At 55.5% G+C, this 19,352-nt stretch overlaps 1 protein-coding gene across 2 annotated transcripts in view; it reads right to left on the bottom strand.

The window, feature by feature from the left end:
- The window catches only part of RNF213 (ring finger protein 213), a 100,357-nt gene extending 83,395 nt beyond the window's left edge, over positions 1-16,962 (bottom strand). Inside the window, exons 1-4 of one of the 2 annotated variants that reach the window (XM_081028696.1) lie at positions 16,867-16,962; positions 15,930-16,022; positions 14,539-14,725; positions 7,093-7,454 (exon numbers count right to left, since the gene is read on the bottom strand). In XM_081028696.1, the coding sequence (XP_080884822.1) occupies positions 7,093-7,454; positions 14,539-14,635 (459 nt within the window). In that variant the 5' untranslated portion in view covers positions 14,636-14,725; positions 15,930-16,022; positions 16,867-16,962. Of the gene's footprint in view, positions 1-7,092; positions 7,455-14,538; positions 14,877-15,929; positions 16,023-16,866 lie in introns of those variants that run through there. The other variant, XR_013991933.1, reaches the window with a different exon arrangement.
- Between the last annotated feature and the right edge of the window lie 2,390 nt (positions 16,963-19,352).

The raw sequence follows: 19,352 nt of genomic DNA, 5'->3' as shown, positions 1-19,352 counted from the left end.
CGCATCTCTGGGGGCTGGAATGTTCTGTCTCTGGATCGGGTAGGGGTTACGAGGCCGTACATGGTTTGGCCCACAGCGGGCTCTGCCCTGAAGACTGTGCATTTTACTCGATGCAAATCATACCTCCATGCAAAAGCCACGTGAGGCCATGTCTGCATGCACACACGGGCAGCTGGGGCTGTTCCTATTCCTGCCTAAATGGAGAGAACTAACTAGAAAAAGATAACAGTTTGCTAACTCTTGGATGTTTTTGGTCACAAGGTACCTCTGATTTTACAATGAGCATCAGTTTATTTTTCCCTCCCACAAAGCAAAGCCGGCCCCCACCTCCCACATGGAGGCCTGGTCTGGGGGAGGCAGGTGCCACGTTCACTCATGTTAAGTGCCAGGTGGGGGGCTGGGGACCCCAAAGAGGCACCTACTGCAGGTGGCAAGACCACTGCAGTGGAGACCCCAAGGTGAACACGGGATAGCTGGGGGAAACCAGCGAAGCTGCCTGGCAAAAGCACAGAGGCTCGCGAACGGAACGGGCCCTCTAGCTCTGCGTAAACCGCCCCTGGGTGGGCTGGCACAGCCCGCGCTTATTCGGGAAGGACGACTGGGCTGATGACAGCGTGTCCTTTCAGTCTGGCAGGTGACCAAACACTTCCTTCCAGCACACCAGCACTGCATCTCCCCAGCAGGTCAGCAGGGGCGGGGACCTGCGTAGCTCAGTCACCTTTCTAAGCTTCAGTTTCTCTTTTGTAAAACCGAGATTACACCTCCATGAACATAAGGTGTGGCTTTGAAGAAACAACAGGAGAAAAGAGTCTGGGGCAGGAACCAGAAAAATCAGCTGGCCTGCAGACACAACACACACCACGCTAGCCTGGTGAGCACACAAGCGTACCTCAGTTTCCCCATCTATAAAATGGCAACGACAGGCATTCCTACATCACATGGCCACTGTGAGGGCTGCACGCACAAAGCACGCCAAGCACCTTAGAAAGATGCCTGGCATACGCACGGTGCCCTCAGTGCTGCAGTGCCGCGGTTCCTTCCCACACACAGCAGGGGCCACCTTGGTGGCTGTGCAGTGAGCTGCTCCACTCCCACTCCCCACACTCTCCCTGTTCTCAGCCATGTGGGTCAAGTAGAGTTAAATCAACCACAGCTCCAGAATCACCCTATCTCCCTGGACACAGCGATTGGTTCAGGCATGCTCCCATGACCCAATCAGAGCCAATGAGATTTTAGGAACGCTTCCCCTAAGAAAGAGATGCCTCCTGTGTCTTCTGTAAGAGCCACCAAGGGAGGTGTTCTCTTGTCCCCTGAAAGGTAGCGGGAGGTAGATAACTAGAAGCCCTGATGTGACACGTGGTGGAAGGGTCCAGAGCGTTGAGGGGCCAAGGAGGAAACCGACATCAGAAAGGCAGGGCAAAGACACAGAGATACCTGGGCTTGGCACATACCACCTCGTGCCTGGATCAAGCCTTGCCTGCAGCCAACTTCATGAGGATTTCTGTTAAATGAGTGACAAACTCCCTTTATCATATTAATAAACCTGGGCTCAGTTTTCAGTTATTTGCAACCAAAAGATTTCTAATGGTTAAAATAGTCAAACCTCAAATAAGGTTGTTTCCAACTTACAGAAGCCCCAAATGAGTCAAGAGATTCAATACGCTCATAGCTCTGATCGATTAAGTCCAGCCACTTATCCTCAGGGCTCGAGACCGCTGAATCAGGGCTGGTACGGGAGGATCCCCCCCCCCAGGCCGGGAGAGGTACCCAGCCCTCCCGGTATCTCTGACAGCAGCAGGGGACATCTGACCTCATGAACACGTGCCAGCTGCCCTCCCCAGGAAACTGGGGTCAGTCTGCCCTCCAGAAGGAAGGGAGTGGTCAGTGGGAAGGAAAAAAGGGAGCACACAGCATAGCGAAAGCAGGGGACCCTGAGGACATGGGTGGGCCTAGGAGGGGTGGCTGTGTAAAGACCACCATAAATACAATACAGGAGGGACCCTTGGAGGGACAGTGAGCCAGTTCCCGGAAGACGCCTGTCAGGGGAAAGGGTGACAGCCAGGATAACAGCTACCACAGGTACCCCAGACCACAAACCCCCCCCACCATCCCGCCAAGAGCAGACTGGTGGATTTCAGCACACCGTGGGCAGCAGCCACAAGCCCAAACCCTCTTTTTAATAAAAACAAAACTCTACCCATCTGACAGGCTTTTTCTCAGAAGCCAAAGTACTTTCATTACATGTAGGAGCTAGTTTCATTCTTGATATCATTAGTGAGCGCTGCAATACTCCTGGTTCATATAGAAAACGGAGTAAGTCAGGGCTTGAACTTCCAGAAACCAGAGATTAAGTTCAGTGGCATCCAGCCACACTGCTGGTGTTGGGACCCGGGCCCATCACCTCAGGCAGCGGTGGGGACTCGCGCCTCAAGGGCTCTGGCCCTCATGGAGGACTGGCCTGTGGCCTGGGCAGCTTTCGGCAGACACGTTACGCCACATCTCAAAGGAGACAGTTTCACAAGGAATAAAATGATGGATAGAATATTGTGGGGGCAGGGAGGGGGCAATAAAGAAGCCGCACAACATATAATGTACAATAAAACTGCAAGTTAATGTTAGTGCAAACTCCTCAGTCCCAAGAGCTGGAACCCCCAGGACTGGCTCTGACACAGACCAGCCCAGAGGGGAGGGGAGAGAGGAGGGGCGACGGGAGGGAGGAGAGCCCCAGCCTGCCTGTCGGTCAGGGCTGGACTCCCACGCAGGTACAGAGCAGAGCACGGTGGGAGGCCTCTCCTCCATTTACACAAACTACCTGCTCGGGGTCTGCAGAGGGCATTTCAGCCACCTCAACTGTGCTTGCGTCCTCTTTTCTTCTTTTGCTGGGAGGATGATTAGCAGCCTCCAGCTCAGCAGGTGTGCCGGCGAGCTCGTCTACAAAAACCTCTGAAGCAACTCCCTGTTGAAACATGACCCCCTTCATTCAGACAAGGCGAGGGGCCCAGCGGCACCACTCCTGCAGAGCCCTCACGCAGCCCTAACTCAGGCCCAGCCAGCTCCCCAGACCAGCAGGTAGCGGGTCTGGATGTAGGGAACCCAAGAAAGCGCTCCTGCAGGCGGGGAGGTAGCAGAGCAAAGCCGGGTGAGCGCCCCGCAGCACAACTGGTGCCTCGTTGGAGGTGGCACACTGACCCCATGCAGAATCCCAGGTATTGGCTCCCTCGGCCTCCCCCCCACACCTGGGCCACTGCTCCCACACAGACGCGGCTGTGGTGGCATCTCCCGGCACCTAAAGCAGAGCCAGGCCAGGCTCTGGGTCGTTTGGGGAAGGGGCGGTGCCCACCCCTGTGGATGTTGCGTCTCAGGTGCCCCAGAGCTCAGTGGCCAGGGGGCACCCATCTCCTCCTCCCGCCAGTCTCCTGTTTCTGAGGAAGATGGCAGTCCCAGCGGGGCTTGCTAATGTGCCACCAAACGAGTGCTACCAGGCAGGGAGGCACTGGCCAGCAGCAATTGGGAGTGGAACTGAGACCAGCTCCTGTGTTACAGCTGCCGTGGACACGAGAAGCGCGGTCTGTGAGGCCCTGGGCGTGGGGCCAGCCCCACCCCATGTGGACAGGCCCAGGCCATGGGAGACAGCTGCGCCTCCTAGGCACTGTCTTCGAGGGGGGCAACGGGAAAGGCTGTGAGCCTGTGCACCAAGTGCTGGGAGGGAGACAATCAGTACTTCTGCACCGGGCACTTGGGCACTTGGGACGGTGCCCTGCCCAGAGCCCGCCCCGCTCAGGGCTAGGAATCCAATCCAGCTGGCTCCTGTCACCTGGTGGCAAGAAGCTAAGAAAGGAAGGGACCCCGGGTCAGTCTGCACCTTCAGCCCAAATCGCCCGCTGGGCTGCGGGGAGCTACCGCAGGGGGGAAGAAATCCATTAGCCGCTGGGGAAGGAGCAAGAACCAGCAAAGGCACCCAGCTCATCAGCATCAAAGGGGCACCAAAGGCAAGGCCAGAAGGAGATGGTCGGCCCAGGCGACAGGCAGGACACATGACCACTGGACACAGGACCCCTCCTTCAGGAGCTGGAGAGAGGCTGGCCTCGTGGCCCGGGCCGGTTCTGGACCCTTTTCCCCTGGACCCCTGGCAGGTCATCCCACCATCATTAGAACATTGTGGCCACACCACTTCCTGACCAGGAGGCTTGCATAGGGTCACTGTAGGGTCACTCTAGGGACTGGGGACAATCACCAACGTCCTCGTGAGCTAACCACCCTGGACAGCAACGCTGAGTTCACTGGTGCGCCCCACTCCAGCCCCCTTTCCCATGTGGGTATGTGCGCCTTTAGGCATTGTTTAAATTCCCTTCTGTGACATTATAGCTTTCTTAGACTGAAGTGGAAAATCACACGACATAGAACTAACCACTGCGAGTGCTCACTTCAGTGACACTTAGTGCACTCACAGTGCTGTAGTTCCCAACATTTTCATGGCCAGGCCCACTGAGCAGACTCTCCACCCCCTCCTACAGCCCCTAGGGGAGCTCTGCGCACTCCCATCTTTCTCTGGACTCCCACTTATCTTGGGAGCTTTTCCAAAATCTTTTTCCCACAGGCACTCCCTCCCTCCCAGCCTCTAACACCACGCTTCCCACAGGCCCTTCTATTGTTAGCCCCACCTGTGACCTTCCACCCCAGGGGGCAGCGGAGGTTTCAAAGGCCTTCCACGTTTTCCAGGAACACCCTGGGTGGCTGCTTTCCACTCTTACAGGGTTCCAAGGAAAATGCAAAAAGGCAGGTGCCTGGGTCACTCCTCAGGAGACCCCAGACAGGTGGAAACAGACAAAGACAATCCCTGGGGAACAAGGAATCAGGAAGCAGGGCCCCGGGCCCCCAGGTGGCACCTTCAGATGAGGCCATGCAGGAGGGGGCAGGGTGCTAGGCTAAAACAGCACAGGCACCTCTGACTGACTGCACTCACTTGGCTCCCTTGAATTTTCCAGAATTCCAGGCAAGCTTATGTTCCTTTTGCTCATGCTCTTCAGTGATTCTATAGAGCCCTCGGAGTTGCCTTCTCTGCAATTTTTACTGCTCTCACTCTACTGCACATTTTTTAAAGCCTTTTTATTTATGTATCTATCTAATTCTGCCATAACGATGATGCGAATGGCACTGCCTGCCATTCATGGGGATGCCTGCATTTGGACACAGAAGAGTCAGGCCGAGATGAGCCCCTTCACCAAACCTCCAGGTGCCTTTCGATGCTTGTTTTCTTATAATAAACTCTTCAGAGAAGCTGAAGAGGTGTGGAAAGGCACCGGCTAGCTCGGCGGTCTCACCGCCTCTCCCTCACCTGAGGGAGAACCTTGCCCCATCTCTGCCAACACTGACTGTAAGTCAATGCTTTAATTTGAAGGTTTAATATAACATCGTGCAGCTCTTTTAATTTCTTAGCGTTTGATTTCAGAGGTGGAATTTATATGGTTACTGGCCACTTTACACCTTCTCTATCGTAGATTACAATCTATCGTTGGCCCCTTTTTCTATTGGCTTGTTACCATTTTCTACTGGATTTCTGAGAGCTTTTGAGGCAACTCACCTTTGCTATGCAAAGCCAATTATTCTCTATATAGTTTTCCTAAACTGTCTGCCCTTCATTTGTGCTTACCATATTCCATGGGGTTTTCAGTTCTTTTAAGGCTTTTTCAGGAGTCAAATATACTCATCTTTTGTATTTTTGTTTCCTTTGCTTTAATTACCAGCAAGTCTTTCCCCATCCAAAGATCAGGTGAATATTTACGTACAATTTCTCCTGACTGTTCTTACACGCATCAGACTCCATTCCCGAGTGCCTGTTCTGGTACCTTGAGCATCCCCGGGGTTCACCGGTAATGACTGAGGCTGTGGAACAGTTTTGTTTAATCTCGTACAAACAAGCCCCACTCAAGACTTTTCTTTTTCACAATTTTCTTGTTTATTCTTGCCTAGCTCTTCTCCCAAAAGCACCTAAATTTACTCTGTCAAAGTAAAAAAAACAAACAAACCTAGTCCTGCTGGGCTCAATGTCATTTTCAATCACACTGTCACGTACACATCTTCATGGGGTGTTTCCTGATACTCATCTCAAGTTTACAGAAACTTCCCGTGGCCATCGCCTCTGGACGTGTTATTCTCCAAGGGGAAGGACACACACACACACACACACACACACACACACACACACACTCACCCACACCCATACACGCATATCCAATACACACCCTGTACACTCACACATGCACCCAACATATTCACACACACCCCACACACACCATACACATGCTCACACACACACACATATACACACCCCACACACATGCTCACACACACACACACACACACACACAGTGGATCACAACTGTAGCACTTCCCACCGGGGCCCAGCCACTACTAGGAAGAGCTGAGGACCAGACAGGAAACCAGCCCCAGCACAGCACAGAGACCGCGGCCCTGATCGGCGTCGGGCAGGACTCCTGCGCTGACATACCACTGGGGTTGGGACAGGCTGGACTTCAGCACGGGCCACTCCTCTCGCATCCTTCCCCCTGAACCTGTCCAGGGACCACCCCGCCATGCTTGGCCTGGGGCTCCACTGGTCCCTCACCCAGGAGACTCTGGTTCTGCCACTTCTGGGGAGCCATGACGCCCTGTCCCCAGAGCCTGGAGGTGCCTCGGAGCTGGCAGCATCACCATCGGAGGCGGCAGACACCCACGGGGCAGAAGCACAGGCACCCAGCCCCAGCCCAGCCCCAGCTGCTAGGACACAGCACGCTAGGTGTGCTGGGAGGGAAGGGCAGGTGGAGGCCCCAGAAGGACGGGAACCCAGAGACCATGTCACAAAGCAGGCACAGCAAAAGAAGGGGCAGCTCTGCCCTGTCCAGCATCAGGGATCAGCCAGGGATCAATGGGCCCCCGGGCAGCACGCTGTGATGATGTCCCGGAGAGGACACCGTGGGGAAATGAGGGACCCTGTTCCGCTGCTGAGGAAACCACAGCAGGAAACAGCGTCTCAGCAGAGCGACAGCAGTGCTAAAGTGAGCAGAGCCCACCCTACCAGGGACCCTAACTCACTTTGTAGGTGGACCAGGAGGCATTGTCTGAACAGAGCTCAGCTGGGTGGTCCAGCCCATCACTTGAGCCTGGGGGCAAGACGGAGCCACCTTCCTCCTTCAGCTCCAGTCCACACTCCATTTCTCCCTCGGGGACAGATGTCACCTGGGGGCCGCCTTCCTCCTTCAGCTCCAGTCCACACTCCATTTCTCCCTCGGGGACAGATGTCACCTGGGGGCCGCCTTCCTCCTTCAGCTCCAGTCCACACTCCATTTCTCCCTCGGGGACAGATGTCACCTGGGGGACGCCTTCCTGCTTCAGCTCCAGTCCACACTCCATTTCTCCTTTGGGGACCGATGTCACCCGGGAATTGCTCTCAGAATCTACAAAGGCAGTGAAGGAAAACAGAATTTGTCAGGCAAAATATGTCTCTTTGGCATAAGGATTATTTTAGTCTGGTTATTTTTAAGAAAGAGCAGACACAAGAGAGGCTCTGAAAACTGAGTAGAAGTTACCCTCTTGTAAAAGACACTACATTTGTGAGGAAATCTCCATGTGTAAGGGGTCTCCCTCACTGCACCAGGCCGAGGAAGGTGACCTCATCTCTAGAAACTCTGATCCATGCAGAAGGCAAAGATTGAAATCTGTATAATGACCTTGCCCTTGTGGACGGTGCTTTTCCAGGTCACCCTGTGACTGACTCCCCTCCCCTAACATCTTGTCTTCAGCTGAAGACAGTATTTAGGGTGGTGGTTTCAGAGTGACTCAGTGTTCCTGGGTCTCCCCGGGTGTACAGCAGGCAGGCGTGTGACTACACTTTTGTTTTTGTTGTTAATCTGTCTTATGGCGATTTACATATTAGACCAGAACCTAGAAAAGTAGAAGAAAACATTTTCTGCCTCCACAACAGATGCCCGTGGATCAAGCCTCAGGGAAAAGCAAGTGAACGTCTGGAGGAAACCTTGGAGCCCTCGCATATTGCCCTTCTCCTCGCACAGGGGCCCCCAGCCCCTCCCGGACTCCAGCAGGGTCTCGGGCTCTTCATTTTTTTTCCATTATAAAAACATCTTCAAGAAAACTTATTAGGTTGGTGCAAAAGTAATTGTGGTTTTTGCAATCATTTTTAACCTTTTAAACCACAATTACTTTTGCACCAACCTAATAAAAAATGCAGTAAACAAAACAATACGTTGCCCAGAACTTCACCCTCCCCCCCCAAATAACCTTCCAGCACTCAAGGTTCCACCTAAAAGTCCCACCTGGATGCCTGGAGCCCCTGGTGCACTGGCCAGAGCGGTGGGGACTTGGGGTAGGGAGGGGCTCCCGAACCCTGGTCTCTGCTGCCCCCACTGCATTTGACGCTGTCGATGAAAATACACCAGCCTAAGAGAAAGCTTATAGGAGCTTATTTGAGCCAAACTGACGACAATTGCTGGGAAACAAAATCTCTACAGACTGAGAAAATGCTCTGCAAAATGGTAGTTTGCAGCTTATTTTATACATAGAATCAAAGGAGGAGGGTTACGTGAAATTCACTGGTGATAGATTAAGGGGGTGGGAGAAAGCAAAGCAGGAAAATCTCTGGGATTGAATAAAAGTAAATTGGAGAGACAGGCACTTCTTTCACATAGGTGGGTGCAGGACAGTTATGGTTGACACAGAGATGGTCATCAAGGGACAAGAATAATAATGAGGGATTCTGTACTTTCCTGCTCTGGGCTGGAAAAAGGGATGACTGACATTCCAAGGATGTCATTTTAGGTGCAAAAAGACAACAGACAGGCCCACTTAAGGTGAAGCTTGACTATGAAGGAAGTTTCAAGCTGAAGACGTGACTTCCTGCCATTGTCCACCTTAGTTATGAATTTTTTTTATGTTCCCGCCATCCTCTGTGGTTATTTTCAATCTCCTGAGCTTGTCAGGTTTAACCTGTGCCCCTTTTCCATCCCCACCTTCAGAACCAGCCCACCATCACCCCGGGCAAAGCCGGCCACCCTCCACCTAGGCCTGGGGTGGCCTGGAACTCTCCACACATCCTCCTTGCACGCCTTTATCCAGGGGCCTCCTACTGCCCCCCCAGTCCCTGGCGTCCTGGCACATCTGGGCAGCTGCACTGTGGCCTCTCCAGGCCCCACAGATCTCGGCCCCGCCTGGCACAGCCTGCAGTAAGTGGGATACCCCAGACCTCCGGGGTGGAAGGAGACCCCGCCACAGCTCCAGTAAAGTCCCCAGTAGTATCTTGGTTTCACTTTCTATTCCTGTAAACAGGCACAGCCCAGTATGAAGAAGCAGAGAAGCCTGGAGGCAGGAAGTGATGTGTTCCTGAGGTCACACACTAAACCCCTGGCCCCTAGAGGTGGAGCACGTGGTGGCCAGGGGCCGGCCAAACCAGACAAGCTCACCTTTCAAAACATAGGTGTTCAGCCCGACTGTGGGCCCTGCAAGGACTGACCAGGACCCAGCGCCTGCCCCGCCCACAGCAGTGATCACCACAGTGACCCAGCCCCAAGGACAATGGCCCTGCCCATCTCTCACTGTGTGGCCCTGCCCATCTCTCACTGTGCTCACGGGCAGCCCAAAAGCCAGCAGGCCCAAGCAGCTCTCCAAGCCTTCACCTCTGCTGCGAGGTGACAGTGGTCTGCCGGGATTATGTGCCCGGGAGTGACCGTGCCCTGCTAAGGCCTGGTGGCCCTGGAGTGGCCTCTGAGCTGGCAGAGGAGGACAGCAGCTGGAGGAGAGCAGGATCTTGTCCCCCCCAAACATGTCTTTTTGGCATGAGGATTATTTTAGTCCATTACTTTTAAGAAACAAAAGACTCCAGAAGGGCTTTGACCTGCCCCTTCACTGCCTAAGAGAATTTTCAGACGGAGGGCCTGGTCCAGGCTGAGTAGCGTCACCAGACACATTTACAGAGATGGGGCAGGTTTGGGAAAGTGGGGGAGCCGGTGGGGCCTGGAGACCAAAGTCCTGTCTGGGTCCCACTGTCTCTGCACGGCCCAGCAAACATCTGTTTCTTAACATGTGCTCTCCATCTTCCTGCGAATTGGCACCCTCCCTTTGAAGCCCCAGACCCCACCCCCTTCTCCTTAGCTCAGGGGGGTGCATAGACCTCAAATTGCCTGACCCTCTCTGGGCCCCCCTGTTCTTACAGAGCCCCCGTATGCATGAAATTAAATTTGGTTTTGTCTCCTGTTAATCTGTTCTATGTTGATTTGATTATTAGACCAGCTGAAGAACCTAGAAGGGTAGGAGGAGAAAGGCTCCCCTCCCCCCACCCTGCCATGGAGGAAAACAGCTCTCCTCCCCCCACACCCCGTGGCCTCTCTCCCTACCTGCCAGGAGAGGCAGCCCTGGAAGGTATGCTGCAAGTGCACTGAGACTCAATGGCATTTCGTAAGAATGCCACACATCCACGTTCTCAGACAGAGCTTCCTTCGTCCCTGTTCAGGCGGCCTTGGCAGCCCCTGGCACAACCCAAAAAGAGGGGAAGAGGAAGAGAGCTTTCCTGGAGACCCTCTAAGAGAGGTGTTTCCCAAAGGGGCCACTCTCCGGAAGCCCAGACTCAGACGAAGCACCTGGGGTTCCTGTTTGCCCCCCCAAATCTCCTCTCAGCTGCCAGACATGGACCACCCTGGTTTACCTGGTTACAATAATTCATTTTAACCCTTAAGGCCCACACTTAACACCTTCCTGACCCTAACCCCCCAACTACAGGCCAGTAGTGGCAGAGGCTGGAGCTGTTCATCCACCCAGGTCAGGTGAGCAGCTCTCCTGAGCACGTGTAAGGTGCCACCAGCACCCCACTTTTCTTCCCTCCATGGTGAGGTCAGCAAGAGTTCAACCATGGCTTTCTCCGAACATGGGCTCTGGACCCAGCGGCCGGGATTCCAGCTGCGTGACTCGCTGTGTGACTGTGGGCAAGTTCCTTACCCTCTCTGTGCTTCGCTCTTGGCATCTGTAAACTGGGGGTTCATAATAGCTCCTCCCTCAATACTAGCACAGCACAGGGCACATCGCAGATTTGGTTTTATTTTATTTCCTGGGGCCCCAAAGGCTGCTTCCCTCCAAGGTCCCCCCTCCAGGGAGATGTCTGTGGGGACAGAGCCAGGAGTGCAGTTTCCAGGCTCTCGGCCTCATGTGGAAAGGTGCTGGCTCAGGTAGTAAATGGCCATCAACTGTGATTGGATGGCCATCAGCTGTGGCTAGTTGGCAATCAGCTGTAACCAGTGAGCCACTGGCCACTAATATAACTGCCGTGGCTACGCTAGCAGAAAATGGGGGCTCGCAAGAAGATGGTGGCTGAGTCTGCAAGCAGAGCAGTGAGGGTTGCGAACGGTGTGGCTCCTGCTTCCTGTGTCTCCAACCCAGCTGCCAGCAAGAATATAGTAGTATGACTCCCTTACCTATGACTCTGTGGGTGTTCCTTTTTGGCCTCACCATATCCTGCGTTCTTATGTGGGGAGCAGGACCAGAGACCCCGCCTGACACCCTGCATGACAATGTCCTAGTGATTCAGGGCGGGGAGCCCTTGTGTCATGCAGGGTCTCTGGTCCTGCTCTCGGTGGGTGGACACAGAACATGGTAATGCCAAAAAGGAACACCAATGGAGCCATGGATAGGGGGTTCATACCACTATATTCTCGCTGGCAGCTGGCTTGGAGACACAGGAAACAGGAGCCACACGCTCCACAATCCACCGTCCGCTTCTCTCCCAACCAACCCACTTACCAGTGTAGCCATGGCAATTATATTTGTGGCTAATGGCTCACTGGTAACAGCTGATGGCCATCTAATAACTGAGCCAGCACCTCTCCACGTGGGTCTGAGAGCCTGGAAACTGCTTTCTGAGACTCTGTCCCTACACCTGGCTGGTGGGAAGTTCCACCTGGACACTTGGGGCTCAGCCATGCCATGATCTAGTATCTGGACAGCACGGAATCAACGATGGGAGGGACTCAGCTGACCACCAACTGAGCACGTGGCTCTGTGGCTCTCAGGTCCCAGGTGTTCCAAAAGAAAAGATGGAACCCTCAGGTCTGACTCAGCCAGAGCTCCTCCCTGAAGGGTGAGCCGCAAAAGAAAATCAATGAAACAGAAATCAACAACACAAAGCAGCTGCCATGAAGCCCAACACAGCATCTGCACTGTGAGCAGGTTGCAGAAACACGGCAGAAATGGGCCGATCGAAGGAGGGTCACTTCCACCCCAGCACAAGGCACGTCCTCAGAGCTGAGCCACAGCCCCGAGCGAGGTCTGCTTCCGACGGCATTTTCTGACTGCACACACACACTCACACATTTAGAAAACACACACGGGGTCTCACAGACCTTCTCTGCTTCATTCTGCAATTATTTACCGAGCACCTACTGTGTGCCAGGCACCGTGCAAGAGGCCTGGGATAAAGCAGTGACCAAGAGAGCATAGGTCTCTCCTGAAGCTACAGACAAACAAACAGGTGGGGGAGGAGAGGCAGGTCGCAGTCTGCAGCGGAGTGGTCAGGGTAGGCCTTGAGGGGGAAGAAACAGCTGAATAAAGATGGAAGGAGGGGAGGAGGGTCGGGAGAGTTGGAGGGCAGGACTTGTGATTGTAATGAGGCAGGGCTGTGAGGCATAGAGGAGAGGCTCGTGATGACCCCTCTGAGGACAGGTGTGTTCTAGGCAGAGGGAACAGGAAGTGCAAAGGCCCGGGGTCAGAGCAGGCCCAGTGTGATCCGGGAAAGACGAGAAAGTCCCGTGGGCTGGGGGGCGGGGCTGCAGGAGAGGAGGTTAGAGGGCACTGGAGGGAGCACAGTGTAGGACCTTGCAGCTTTTACTCTGAAGTGGTGGGGGAGGGAAACAACTCCCAGGGTAGGCGCTCACCGAGCAGCCAGCAGGGTCTTCTGGGGACTGGATGCGGGGCGTGAAGGAAGGGGGAGAGTGGAGATCAGTGCTGTTAAGACAGGGGACTGTAATGGTGGCACTAAATCTTCTATTTTTGAGATTTGGATCTCGGGTGTAATTCAAATGAATAAGTGTAATTTAGCTTGGGACTTTTTGAAAGCTTTCTCGGGCTGTGCTTGCTGTACATTTACTCTGCAGACCAGTTTCACTGTCTCTATTTACTTCAGCCCTGTGACGGACATGTTTTCCATCTGTATGGGATCCACTCTCCCGGCTCCAGCTTAAATCTACATAACATATGCAAAGGTGTGGTAACCAGCTTAACCACACCTTCCCCCACCCCAACTCCCAGCAGAAGTGATTTACATCCTGGTTAAAAAATATAAAACTTGAGGGGCTGGCCCGGTGGCTCAGGCGGTTAGAGCTCCATGCTCCTAACTCCTCGAATCCCGCAAGGGATGGTGGGCAGCGCCCTCTGCAACTAGCAACGGCAACTGGACCTGGAGCTGAGCTGCGCCCTCCACAACTAAGATTGAAAGGACAACAACTTGACTTATAAAAAAATCCTGGAAGTACACACTGTTCCCCAATAAAGTTCTGTTCCCCTTCCCCAATAAAAAAAAATATATATATATATATATATAAAACTTGAGACCAAACACAGACTTGACGCAGTAGTTTGCAGTAGTTTCCAACCCTCCTCTTACTTTGAGAAACCTTCCTTCTATATTACTACCTGACTCGTGCATTCCTTCACGTGAGCGAGAGCCACAACAGCTCACAACAGGTGCTGGGGCACAGGAAGGAAGAGTTGCCCTGGTCGGGGAGGTGAGGAGCCTGGCGGGGAGTGGGTACAGATTTGGGGGGGAGATAGGAGCTGGGCTTCAGAAATGGGAAACTGAGAGGGCTGTCAGACACCCAGGTAAGGAGGCCATAGGTGAGAGGAGTGTAGGTGACAAGCCCAGGGGCAAAAGGATTAACCTGGTGCTGCGAGTGTATGGGCGGTATTTAAAACCACAGAACCAGGTGAGGTCACGAGAGAGCTAGAGAAATGCAGCCTGAGGGAGGAGGAAAGCATCGGTCTGAGGTCTGATGCCAAGAGAATCAAGGACCCACTGAGTTGGCAGGTGAGGCTTGCCTGACTTCTCCACAAGCTCAGACACTGACCGGCCATCCTTCGCCAGGAGGGACCTGTGCACATAGTGGGGACCCCTCGCCCACCACTGTGCCTGGGGTGCCACTTCAATGCAGCATCCTCTGAAACCCTCCAGCAAATCTGAGCTTAGCCCACACTTCCCATCCCCAAAGGGGAAGGGGAACCTCGAATTCTCTCCAAGAAATGAAATCGAAACTTTTTAATAAGTGACAGGTACCTCCAGCAAAAGACCCAACAAAACTGTTCTAAGGAAGGTGCTTCTTCTAGAAAGAGTTCCTTAGCCACAGGAGACCTCACTCTGCCGGCCTGGGCTGTCTGCTGCAGCGGTTTCCGTTTCCGGGAAAGAAGGTAGGACTGGACTGACTGGGCTCCCACCACCCCAACTCGGCCTCCCAGCCCCATCGGTGCCCCCGGCGCCCCCTCAGGCCTTACCTGGTGTGGGTGCCACAGGGGGCATCTTCTGTCCACACTCGCTGCAGAACTTGGGGGCTTCCTCTCTGGAGACATGCCGGCATGAAGGACACTCCATAGCTCCAGGGCGTGGGAGGAGGCTGGCGTGCCCCTGCAGGTCTGGGAGCAGTCCCGAGGAAACAGCCCACTATATACTACCCCGAGGCACCTGTCACGTGACCACAGCCCTGCTTCAGTTTCATTTTCTGAGAAAGTGAAATTACAGTGGCCCAAGTCTCCCAGCTCAATCGAAACTGAACCAGAGACGCTCCCCTTCGGCTAAAACTCTGCCTCATGGCCCTCCAACCCTCTCTTGGCCCGTGCCCTGAAGCACCAACACCCACTTCCCTTTCTGCTATCCCTCCCCCTGTATCCCCCCCACACACACCGATTGGCTCTCCCAGCCTCCTGAGCTCTCCATCTCACAGTGACTCTAAAAATGTCCCCACCCGCTGAGACTGGGGGGTGTGGGATGGCTGAGAACTAGAGCGGGGTTGGGGTGGGGTGCGGAGAGTGGTCCCGACAGAGACACAGCATGGGCAAAACCCTGAGATAAGACCTGGGATGAAGGTGCCTGCCCTCTGCCGGCCCCGGGCAAAGAGCTCAGAGACAAAAGCCCCGGGCTCACAGGTGACACACGTTAGGTGAGGCATGCAGGACGGGGTGCTCTTACAGTGCTGCCGAAACGCGGGCGGCCAGTGGCTGAGTCAGAGCCCCGTGCAGGCACCAGCCTGCAGAGGGCAGCACTGGGACAGCAGGGCCACCAGGCCGAGATTCCTAGTAACGGCCAGGGGTTGCTTCCAATCCGGCCCACACTCCCTCCAGTCCTTGACCATCTGGCCCCCAGAACACCCTCTGTGGGGATAGCATCAAACCAAGGTCAGGGTATGCTTGTCCGCGCCAAGGCCAAGACTCAGCCAAGGAACTCCAGCCTCAGGGGCCCCTTAGTGCATCCAGGGTGAGAGTGGAGACAGGTACCCCTGCTGTAAGAGGACATTTCCACTGCCCACCTGCCACCCTTTCTGCTGCCTTGGGACCCAAGAACTCGGCCGCAGCAGTGGCCAAGCCAGCTCCTGCGCCAGCTAGGAGGGCACCCAGGGGGCCCTCAGTCTGCATACTCCCTGCTCCCACCCTGCTGCCAGCCCCAGGCTCCCCCTCTCACTTGTCTGTGACATGGCTTCCCTTTTGCCACAACTGGCTTGGTCTCCACCAGATGGTGACCTCCAGGGAGCAGGGCAGTGCCAGGCCACGGGGCACTCCGTGTGGGTGCCATTCACCTGTCCTTCCCCATCACAGCCCCCTGGGCTGGCGCTCTCACTCAAAGACTTTGAATGACTCCCCACAGCCCAGGCCTCTCTTTTTCCCTAAGTTACCTTCCTTCTTTCCAAAGCTCAGCTTCCCCACAGACCAGGAAGCTCACAGCAGGGCTCAGCAGTCCTCACTGAAGTCTCACCTGCACCAGGGCCCTAAGGGCAGAAATTCTCTATTTAATCAGCTTCCTGCCTTTTTCCCTTCCCTTTCTTCCCAACCACTGAACCTCACGGAAACTCAAAGCCCATCCTCACAACCGCCACCCAGGGAAACCAGGCACTGGAGTCGGTCCAGGGCTCGAGTGGGTCGGGGCTGGTGGCCCCACCATCTGCACTCCCTCATTCTGCGTCCCCTTCATGGCTCTCAAGGCCATCACCTGGACAGGTGCCAACCTGGCTATGAGGCCCTGGAAAGAGGGAAGGACCCTGCGCTCTGGGGAATGCGGTGATGTGGTCAGTGATGCCATTCTCCTAAAAAGTTACTGTGAAATAAAGACAGGGCATCTTTTCCAAACAACACTTTTCCGTTGTGGCTGTTCGTGAAAGCGAAGCATTCCGAGATGGAGCCCAGGTCTGGCGGTCCCGTCTCCTATCAGCGGTGCCGACCCTTCCCGGGGTGTGAGCCCACGCCCCGCGCCTGCGGCGGGACCTCCTGAAGTGTCGCTGAGGCCCCGGCGTGAGCGCTGCTCGCGGGCGGGATGTGGACGCGGCGAAATCGAAACCCGGCGCCGCAGGAAAAGGCGTCCCGAGGGGACGGCGGCGGGGGCAGCATCCCGACGCAAGCGCCACTCCCCGGCGCGGTGCTGGGGACCGTCGCGACCCGGACCCCACCGCGGGGGCCGCTGGCACCGCACGCGTGGGATCCCGACCTGTGGGCCACCCTCGCACCCGGGTGACCCGCGCTCATGGGCCCCGCGGACCAGAACCCGCAGGACTCCGCATCCGGCCCCGCGCCCCCCCCCGCCCCGTGGGACTCCGCGCCCAGCCAGCCGGCTCGCACCTGCAGTGACCCCCGCGACCATGTTGCGCGGGCCCACGCGGTTTCGTTTCTTGGGTCCTGGCCCCGCCCCTCCTCTTGCCTCTCCCCGCGCAGCAGGATCCGCGCGCGCGTGGCCGGAATTCCCCTGAGGGTTGGCGCCCCCGTGTGGACCGGCGCCCGAGGCGGCCGTCGCGGGGCGGGGCGTGGGGAGCCCGCGCTCGGGCCGGGCCTGGCCGCCCCTCGGTCCCCTCCAGCCGGCCCGGTGCCGCGGGCCGAGTCGCGTACCCTTGGTGGCCAGGGTGGCGATGCGCGCGGGTCCCCCAACCCAGTGCCCAGTGCCTTGTACGCTGAGCCAGCCGCCAGCCGGGGAGAGGCTCTGGAAGACGAGGCAGGTCACTTAGCCGAGCTTCAGGGCACTTGGGTGCAAAGTGGAGGTCACCAGCCCATGGCATCAGGGCCTGGTGCGGGTGGAGTGACCACAGTGACGATGGCAGTAGAGTCTTGCAGCCCACACTCAGGGCTCCTTGGTCACTGATAACCAAGAGGCCACCCAGGTCTCGGTCTGCAAGACCCTGCCCTGCCCCAGGCCTCAGTTCCTTCATCTGTGAGCTCATAAGTAGTCCCGCGTCCTCGGGCTGCTGGCGAATTCAATAATAATAATGAAGATGGTACAGCAAGTGCTGATGTTTATTCTTAGTTACTCCTCCCAACCAGCACAGCCTGAAGGCACTGGAGGGAAGGCCGGCACTGGCCCATGTGCTGCTGCAAAGGACAGGATGAGAGCTATTGCTTAAAAAGGCTGGGTACCGCCCTGCCCACCTCTCCCACCCTCTCCTTGCCCACACACTGTCCTTCCACTGGGACGCGAACAGCAAGCTCGGTCCTTCTTGGGGTTCCCCTCCCATGTGGCAGCCCCTTGCAGGATGTGTTCTGGCTATTCCATCCTAGCGTCAATGACTGAGCCCGGGAAGTGTTTCGGGGGCACTCAGCACGGGTCACCGAACGTTACCTGGTGTACGCCCGCAGCCCGCACAGGCACGAACCCCAATGCACCACCAGCCACCTAGTCCATGTGGGACCTGGGCCACAGCCACCACTGTCCTGTTAGAACCCAGCACTCTGTGGGCACAGCAAGTGAAGGGAGAGCCCAACCCTGCCCCAAACCGCCACTGCCACCTGGTGGCTTTCGAGGACACCCACAGAGCTCAGCTGTGTCTAGTGTAGCACAGGCCAAAAACCAGACCCTGTCCAGGCTGAGTGGCACCTCCTGTGTGTGCTCTGAGGGGCAGTGGCAGCCTGTAGAACCTGTCTGTAACTGCAGAACCAGTTCAAACCAGTCCTATCCTGTTTTGAACAAGATCCGAAACCAACGTTTACCCCACTTACAAGGAACACTTGGAAACACCACTGTAACTCTTGTGAACACCACTCATGAGGGGCACTTATGAACCCTTAACTGCTCCCCCCACGGAACCACAGGAGCAGAACATGCCGGGAACCTGAGTGCTGGGACCCTTTCGGACGTGAAAGGTCCGCTGTCCAGGAAGACCCGGTGCTGAAACCCCTGAAAACCAAACCCTGGATCCGGGAGACGGGTTTGAGCCATGGCTTCTATCTCCTTGCCGGTCATCCTCACAATAAAAGCTTTCTTCTCTCCAACGCCAGTGCCATGGTGTTGGGTCCTATGCCTGCCCGGCAGGGGGCCCTCACCCGTGTGCACATCAGAACTCTAGGCCTTTCCCTAAGTAGCAGGGAGTCATTGAGGGGCCAGCAGAGTAGGTAGGCTAACCCGGCCTGTGGGCCTGTGGCTGTAAGATGCATGTCCGGGCGTGGACGTTAGAGAGGCACCAGGGACACTCACACAACCACCAGAGAGGAAGCCTGTTCAGAGAAGGCGGCCGTGACGTCCTACTTCCTAAGTCAGTACGTGGCGTGGTCAGTGTGGACATCCTGTTTTGACAGGTGCAGATACGAACCACCAAGTGTTCCAAAGAAAGGAGAGGTTGTGGACACGCCACCTCCGCGTGGCGAGAACCTGGTGGTAAGTGACTCCGTTGACAGGACAGCTAAACCATAAGGACAGTCAGCAACCCAGAGAACCAAGTCAAAACTCGTGGGCGCACCAAATAAAGACAAAACAAAGATGTCCTGTATAGTCACAGAGACCTTCCTCCCCTGGTGATAAATGTGTACATTGAAATACGCACATAGTTTTAAAATAATAAAAAAAATAGTGTAACATATAAATGTAACATATGGTCGGATGTCATTGAAAATAACAAAACACAAGGACAATGGCAGCTGCAGTTTAGGGTGTGGGGCTGAGCCAGGAGCAGGCAGAGCAGACTTGGAGAAGGTGGATGGGTCATGGGAGGACAGAAGGAGAGGACAACGACGCCGGAGGACTTGACACCATCTCTAACGCTGTCCCTAGAAAGATGCTGTGGATGCCGAGGGCTTGAGTCGGGACAGCTCCTCTTGGCCCAGTGTTCTTAAAGGGCCTGATT

Source organism: Rhinolophus hipposideros, assembly GCF_964194185.1.
Source record: "Rhinolophus hipposideros genome assembly, chromosome: 20".
NCBI classification, from domain to species: Eukaryota; Metazoa; Chordata; class Mammalia; order Chiroptera; family Rhinolophidae; genus Rhinolophus; species Rhinolophus hipposideros.
The sequence above is the reverse complement of the archived record's forward strand: the minus strand, read 5'-3'. Positions and strand labels throughout refer to the sequence as shown.